The sequence below is a fragment of the Elaeis guineensis genome, chromosome 3, assembly GCF_000442705.2.
Source record: "Elaeis guineensis isolate ETL-2024a chromosome 3, EG11, whole genome shotgun sequence".
Taxonomy (NCBI): Eukaryota; Viridiplantae; Streptophyta; class Magnoliopsida; order Arecales; family Arecaceae; genus Elaeis; species Elaeis guineensis.
In genome coordinates, this window is record NC_025995.2 from 93,165,270 (window position 1) to 93,174,347 (window position 9,078).

Sequence of the window (9,078 nt, forward strand, 5' to 3'; positions counted from 1 at the left end):
GACGCTTTAAAGCGTCGCAAAAGATAAATTTAACGACGCTTTAAAGCGTCGTTAATGACCTCGCGTGACAGTACAGTCTACCAAGACGCTTTTCGAAGCGTCGGCTTTTTGTCTTTAACGACGTTTATAAGCGTCGTTAAAATAATTTTAACGACGCTTATAAGCGTCGTTAAAGGTTTTAAGAGGAAAAAAAAAATACAGATATTATCTAAAAAAAAAAATAATACAATACATTCCTGTACGAAATCATATCACACCTGTACAATAAACATGTACAATACAATAAACATGTACAATCACCACATTCACATTCACACCTGTACAATCACCATCATTCACATCAAAAGCAAGCTGAAATAGAAAATTTAATCAAACCAAAAGATAATATTTTATATAAATAAAAATAAAGTACTAATCGTCCATTACAATCAAGAGTAATATAAATAAATATAAAAATACAACAAAAATAAAATAACATCAATCTGCAGGCGGATGGTCGTCGTTGTCTCCACGTGACGTGCCGCTATCTCGACGGGTGCCTGATATGCCAGGAGCCTACAAAAAACATATCAAAAGCATGATTTGCATATCTATAAATAAAATATATAAATCATTAAATTAATACAAAAATATATATTTAATATTATGTGTTTACCTGAGATGAACCATACATCTCTAATAAAGATGTAAAGCGATCAATCTGTCCCCTCATGGCCTGCATCTCGGCACGGCTCTGTCGCATCTCCTCCATCTCAGCGGCACGACTCTGTCTAATCTCCTGTATCTCTGCCTCGAGTCTGCGAACGCGTGAATCCTGAGCATCTGCTGCAGCATGCTGCGTATATCTACTAACCTCAGATAACTGAGTGGGGGTGACTCCTACTCCATAACCCCTCACTCGGCCGTAGCGCTCTGGTCCCATCAACTCTGTGAATACCTCGACCTCGATACGGCTCTGCTGCGTAGATGCTGCGGACTCGTCGTCACACTCCGCAATGAGAGATGTAGCCCTCTCCTGTATTTTTTTTGAAAACAAGAGTTATACATTAATAGCTAACAAAATTAAATTTAAATCATTGCAAAAAATATAATATTAATAATGCCGTACATATAAATCTCTCGACTCATCTCGAACAAAAGTACCATCCTGATGAGTATGAGTCATCCGGTAAAACTCCACTTGTCCGGGTTCCCTCCCATGCTCATCCTCCTACACAAATAATTTCAATTTTAAGCAAACAGTTATGATAATTTAAAAAAATATATGAGTATCATGATACAGACATGGTCCACGATACATAATGATATTAGTTATATAAATATTTGAACATAAAAATTAAAAGTTAATTATGAAAGTTTAAGGAACATACAAACTCCTGTCGGAGTCGTACATAACTCTTCGACCCCGATGTATGAGGAACAGACTGAGCTGCTCGTGCAGCTCTACCAATAGCAGAATAAGTCTGTAAAATAAAGTAAAAAACTTGTTATATATACAATATATAATAAAAATCAATATTTTTATAAAATATTTAGGAAAAAAAGATAATAAACAGATAATATACCTGTGCCCTCTCGGAGAACCAATAATGAACCAACTCCATCCACTGATGAGGTGGTACATCAGGAGGACAATTCCTAGCAACCTCCTCCTCTGTCATACCCTGTCTCATATAGTCCTTCTTCAATTGTGCTCTATATTCTTTCCATTTGCGGTTGAGAGACTTCATTACAAAATCATGAGTGGATGGAGGGAGAACAAACTTGCTCTATAAAAAAAAAGTTAAATGAAATAAATTATATAAATGATTAACAATTAATATACAGTATGAACATCAATTCATTACCTCTATAACTCGGAGGAGCTCAACTTTGTACGTTGGAAGCATGTCATTCCATTTTGCATAGCCCAACGGACATAGCTGAGGCCTCCGAGCAACAATCCCCAAAAATGAAGTCAATAAGCAGGCAGCTTTCTTAATTGGCTGACCTAGCTGATTGCACTCCACAACAATCTTCTCGCCCTCACGCATCTGCCACACATCTCGTACTACTGTGGGTCCGCGTCTGGGGCGTACTCTCCCGGATCCGTCTGCAAAAAATACATAAAAGTAACTATATCATAAATATACATAAAATGAAATAAAAAAAAATTACATGAAAGACAATATATACCCTGCACGTGTATCTCATCATCTGGCTGATGAACAGGAGGATCGTGCTGTGCTGATGATGAAGGACAGGGCTCAGAATGCTGTGCAGCTGAACTGGCCTCAGGCTGCTGTGCTGAAGAAGACGTACCGGCCTCTGTCTGTGAAAACTGGAACTGCACACCAGCATATCGTCCCCTGCGACGCATGATGTCACCTAGCATTTATATAAATAAAAGGTAGAATCAGTTAATATATGGAGTAAAATAACACAATAATTAATGCAAAATATATACATCATAAATAATTATTACCAGTAACAATCAAGCAGTAGTGTTTTCTTCGAATTCTGTTCTAACCAACGTCGTCGTAGCATTTAAATCATCAGCTGGCACAAAATTGTAGGGCATACATTGTGTATAAGTGTCATCGTCATCATCCTCCACTTGGTTTCCCATATCATATAAGTCTCTAGGTTTTGTTTTGATGACAGTAAATCAATCTTTATCTTTTGCGTCTTGTACATAAAATACTTGACGAGCTTGAGATGAAAAAATGAATGGGTCATCCTTCAAAAACACACCAGTTTGTATCAACCTTGAAAAATTTACAAGTGTAAATCCATTTGCATCTTGTTTCAAACCCCTTGGTGAGTTTATGTCTATCCAATCACATCTAAACAGTACTACTTTAAATTTTCCATAATAATCCAACTCATAGATATCTTTAAGTGCACCATAATAGGATTTTCCATCCGCTTCCACCATAACACCGCTATTCTGTGTTTTTCTAAATTTCTCCCGTTCTCTAGTATGAAATTTAAAGCCATTAATTATGAAACCGTTATATCTATTCACAATCTTATTAGGTCCTCGAGCAAGAGCTATTAGTTCATCTGAATTATTTGTCTCCATCATCTTTGATACCTAACAAAAAATGATATGACGAAGTGCAGTTGAGTTATCTGATATTAAATATGTATCAAAAATTAATATATCCCATAATTAAATATAAATCACACCTGATTCGAAAGCCACATAGGGAATAACTCGACCAACCATCGCTGTTCAATCCTTGCATTAGGACGAATGTTATGATTGGCTCGTCTCTGATAAATTAAAAATTTACTGCATAAAATATAAATATATCATTTATAACATTATATCTAATATAAAATTTAAATTTTGATGTCATTCCTTAAATATACTAATCTGCGATGGTCAGATATTATGTCACTATGAAGTAACACATAACGATGTGCTTGTGCTAAAGATTTTTGATCAAGTACAATACCTTCACCTCTTCCCAAGAATTTTCCAGCAGTTAAGAACTTATACAGTTCTGCATTCTCCACAAAGTCATTATGCCGTTGAGGTCGACTAAAAATAGTCTCTACACCTTGAAGATATCTTGAACAAAATGTCAAATATTCATCCGCAATATATGCTTCAGCAATCGAGCCTTCGGGATAGGCTCTATTTCGCACATAATCTTTAAGACGCACAAGATACCTTCAAGAATTAAATATTTATTAAAATATCAGTATGCTGTTGTTTCTAATAAAATTATCAAAAGATTTAAGGTTTGCAATAATACCTCTCAATAAGATACATCCATCTATAATGTACCGGTCCACCAACTTTAACTTCTGAAGCTAGGTGAATGAGCAGATGTACCATAATAGTGAAAAATCCAGGAGGAAAAATCTTTTCCATCTGGCAAAGTGTAATTGTAATATCTGATTGTAACTGATCAAGTTCCCGAGGATCAATAACTTTGGAACATAATGCCTTAAAGAATGACGATAATCGAAGTACAATTGTAACAACTTATTTCGGCAATGACGATCTTAAAGCTATTGGAAAAATATCTTGCATCAATATGTGACCATCATGACTTTTAAGATTTGAAAGTTTTCGATCCTTTAGATGCACACATCGTGAAATATTCGATGCATATCCATCGGGTACTTTGATACTTTTCAAAACTCCCAAAAAATTATCCTTTTCTCGAGCAGACATTGTGTAACATGCAGGAGGCACATAAATTCTATCATTAGCTAGCATTTTAGGATGAAGTTCCTGTCGGATACCCATTTCTTTTAAATCAAGACGTGCCTTCATGTTATCTTTGCTCTTTCCATCAAGGTTTAAAAATATTCCAAGTAAATTATCGTAAACATTCTTCTCTATATGCATGACATCAAGATTGTGCCGAATAAGATTATGTTTCCAATAAGGTAAGTCAAAAAAGATACTTCATTTTTTCCATAAATGTTTACTTGGCTGTTGTGTAGATGCTATCTGTGTGTCTTCCTCATTTTCATCCTCGAAATAATTGTCTGGATCTTGAAACAACTCTGCATCTATAGTACTGATACTGACTTCCTCTGGTAACCCTTCGTGCACTGAGCTTTCAACATCATCCCTTCCTCTTTTTTTAAAGGACTTTGAGTGCTTACCATAGCTGTAATTCATGCCATCCATTTGTCTATGAACATCAGTTCCAGAAGGTGGAATAGGGGCACATCCCAATTCTATAGTACCATCAAACAAATCTTTCTGAAATCGAAACGGATGATTTGCTTCCAACCATCGACGATGTCCCATGTAACAAAATTTACCTCCATGTTTTAACCAAATTGAATGTGTTGAATCTCCACAACAAGGACATGCGACCCGTCCCTTTGTACTCCAGCCAGATAAATTGGCATATGCTGGAAAATCATTAATAGTCCATAACAAAGCTGTCCGTAGTTTAAATGTTTGGCCGTTGGAAGCATCAAATGCATCAACACCCTCCCACAACTGTTTCAATTCCTCTATCAAAGGCTGTAGAAAAATATCAATATCATTGCCTGGACCCTTATCTCTTGGAATAACCATTGACAAGATAAGTGATGATTGTTTCATGCACATCCACGGTGGCAAATTGTAAGGTATCAAAACGACTGGCCAAGTGCTGTAGGTAGAACTCAGGGTCCGAAATGGATTGAAGCCATCAGAAGCTAAGCCAAACCTAACACTGCGAACATCAGAGGCAAAATCAGGATGCCTATCATCAAATGCTTTCCATTGAAGACTATCTGCTGGATGTCTCAACATTCCATCCTTTGTACGTCCTTCATGATGCCATCTCATTGATGAAGCTGTTTTTGATGATGCATAAATCCTTTTCAATCTAGGTATAAGAGGAAAGTAACGCAATACCTTGGCCGGTTTCTTTTTACTCCGCGTTGCATCCAATTCATTCAGTACATCATCTCGATCTTCTTTTTGTGTTATCCATCTTGAAGATCCACATACATTGCATGACTCTTGATTAGCGTTTTCACCCCGATATAACATACAATCTTTCGGACAACTATGAATCTTTTCGTATCCAAGATTCAATTCCTTTACTACTTTCTTGGCTTCATAATACGATGGTGGTAAACGAGTGCTTTCTGGAAATGCATCCTTTAATAACTTGAGCAGCATGGTAAAACTCTTTCCAGACCATCCATTCAAATATTTTATATGAAATAAATGTACAAGAAAAGAAATCTTAGAAAATTTTGTACAACCCGGATATAATTCTTCGTCTGCATCTTTCATTAAGGTGTGATAACGAGCTGTCTCATCATTAGATGTATGTATGGACTCCTCAACATGCATACGTTCCGTATGCGTACATCCATCAAACATCCCAACTGTTTCTTGTATACTACTGGATTCTCCAAAATTTTGAACATCAAATCCAAAAGCATCTGTGATCAAACCCCTTATATCATCATCTCTTGCAGAATTGTCTTCTAGGCTAGTGGATCCGCAATGAGTCAGGGGTTGGTTACATGATGATGGCAACATAGATTCTCCATGAAAAATTCAGTCGGTATAACCTCTTAAAAAACCATTCCATACCAAATGTTCTTCAACATTTTGTGGATCTAAAGAAGAACTATTTACACATTTCCGACATGGACATAAAATCTTTCCATTCAAACTACTTTTGTCCATACCAAATTTAATGAAGTCATGAACTCCATCTAAATATTCTTTACTATTCCTTGGTTTATTTATCCAACTTTTGTCCATTGTAGGATAAAACTGACCGAACTTGCAATTTATCTAAAAATAAAAAAAATTATACAATCTATATTAATGCAATGAGTAAAAAATATCAGTCATTTCATAAAATTCAAAAAAATAACAGCTACATAAAGTTTACATAGTAAATGCTTGCTATCATCAACTAATAGGTAAAGAAGGTCCTATCCCATTCAGAAAATGCATTAATTCTATAGGTCAATTACAAAAATCAAATGATATGCAATAAGAGCCGAAAAAAATTTCGGCAGCATTTCTCCTTAGTTCTTCCGTATAGGAAGAACAAAAGGAAAATACCATCCGAAATTTATTCCGAACCCTCAGCATACCATTTGATTATGGTAATGACCTATAGAATTACTCACATTTTCCAAACTGTCCATACTGGACAATCAATTGATCAATGTACATAATTCTTTTATCCGTACAAAAATAAATAAATGTACGGATACAATAGAATATGTACATTAATCAAAAGACGGGTCTATATTTCTATGCAATGCAATTTTTTTTTTAAAATTAATTCATAATTAACATTGTCTGGCATTAAATTCACAACCATCACAAAAACACCTATGAAAATCTACTTAGCATGCATTTGAAAATCTAGCCATTTCTGTGATAAAAAGTTACAACTAATACTACAATTTAATGAGAGATTATCAACCAACTTGAATATTTCACAATGATATAGAAAACTATGCACCATGTGCTCATAATCTCCATATAACAGAAAAGATATTTAACTTTTCAATCACAACAAAATGAAGTCTAATCTGATAAATGAAAAGCTTGATATCTCGCTAGCATTAGGCTAAGAGCCACAAGGAAAAAAAAAATAAGTGTCATTTGATTGGAAAAGATACAATTGGTTCATGTTTGGAAGGTAACATTTATGGCAATCTAGTCATGATCTTAGCCCAAACTATGTTATTAGATGCAAGCACCAAAATCCATGTTTGCCTATCTTTGCTGAACACGATATAGTTTGTTCCCTTCTTTACATCTACAAAATCCTCCTATCTCATTGCCTCCGTGATAGACATCCAAAAATCCCATTAATTGCACGTATCACAACTTTCAAGATTCCAAGTGATGGATGGATGGAAGACTGCGTTAGATCTAGCTGTAATGTTATCATGTCCTAAAGTTTATGTTCACATTTTTTTCACTAAGGAACATTGCTGGAATTTGGTCATCTAAATTCAAACCTAGCCTCCTCTCGAGCATCAGAGGCGTCATGGAAGCTCGTGCTCAAGGGCTTCTGAAACCCTAACATCGATCAAACAGTAATAATAATAAAAAAAGATTCAAACCGAGAAGATTTCTCCAGCCTATTGTTGAGATGGATGGTTTGAACCACCGGACCCTATACTGTACTGCATTGCACTGCTTGTATGCCATGTGTCATAAAAAAATACGTGCAATTCACAAGATAGGTACAATATAAGGTGATGATCATGGTCCATAGTAGGCGGACTAGCCTGTATTATAATCTCAACATAAGGCCCATGTATCAACGTGTCTGTTTTAGTCTAGTCTGGGTGGAGGGGTGACTAATTCTCTTTTAGAATCTATCCATTTGATGATCTTATATGATACTTTCAAGAACCTAATCAGCATACAGATTGGTTAGCAGCTAGAGGCTCCAAACTTGAGTATCCTTCTCATGACAGTATTTCATTGGAGCTATCTATTCTTGTTCGAGTTGGCAGTTATGTTCTTCGATTTTTGAGATCCAGGACCTCCCACAAACAAAAAAATAAAAAAAAAATATTTATTTCACTAATTTCTTCATACTAGTCCATATAATTACTATGTTTGTGTATTAATTTCTCAAAATTTTATATTGGAATATATCAAACCTTACAATCCTTTAGTTATAATATGGAAATTACATATTTTACATATTTAGCTAGCATACTCTGTAATTTACATGCATTATTATTGAAAGTGTGCTTGCTAAATATGCACATCTATGTTTATCTCATAACCCTAGTGTTTGCGACTTTTCTTGGGAGTTTTTTATTTGTACATGCATAAAACAAAACTACATCTCCATCTTGAGGACGAAAACTTTATAACCATGTTAAGATATGCTTTTTCTTCGTTCCCACTTTCAGTCACCAAATTTTGACTCCTTTTGGAGTGGAGATGAAACTAAACAAATTATATATACATGAGCACTGTGAAATAAAAAAAAAACATTTTCCAGAGCATTTCATAACATGGCCATTTTTCTCCCATTTTGTAACAGTATGAATCTCGGTCCTACTGGCTTGCTTAATAACAAATAAAGAGTACATGGAGATGAAAATTAAGCATGGTAAGGTTTTTTGAAAATTGCATCTGAATCTTGTATTCATATCCTCTCCTCGATTGGAGGATTTAAAAATATTAAAAAAAGATACAAACTATCGGATGGTATTAATATTTCTATAACATAATCGATTTTTCTAAAGCAGTGTGTTTTTTTCAGGTGAACAGAATAAGCACTCCAACAATCTATAAACATATACCACAGACTGACCGGCAGAAAACAAACAAAATTGAATCCCATACAGCATAAAAATGTATTCGCTGAAGAAATGTGCAGACAGAGGGAGAAAACGAAACAAAAGATAATTTTTTTTTCTACCACGAGAAGAAGAACCAATCATCCCCACCGCTCTCACCACCACATCCGTCACCGGCGCCCCCATCTCCCCGCCCCCCATAACCACCACCATCACTGCCGGAACCAAAGCCACCATCCGAAACCGCTCGAAGCCGAACAAAATCCCAACCTTTCGGCCCCAATCCAAACCCAAGACGACCCCTAACTGGAAAAAAGCCACCAC

General features: G+C 35.6%; 1 protein-coding gene across 1 annotated transcript; it reads right to left on the reverse strand.

Moving 5' to 3' along the window:
• Nucleotides 1–364: 364 nt before the first annotated feature.
• On the reverse strand, nucleotides 365–2,651 carry LOC140856101 (uncharacterized). The gene is made up of 7 exons (XM_073253265.1): nucleotides 2,176–2,651; nucleotides 1,848–2,092; nucleotides 1,566–1,769; nucleotides 1,371–1,463; nucleotides 1,109–1,210; nucleotides 656–1,015; nucleotides 365–555 (listed from the first exon to the last, which is right to left on the reverse strand). The coding sequence occupies exons 1-7, from the start codon at nucleotides 2,372–2,374 to the stop codon at nucleotides 478–480; spliced, it is 1,281 nt and encodes a 426-aa protein (XP_073109366.1). The 5' UTR covers nucleotides 2,375–2,651; the 3' UTR covers nucleotides 365–477.
• Nucleotides 2,652–9,078: the final 6,427 nt, after the last annotated feature.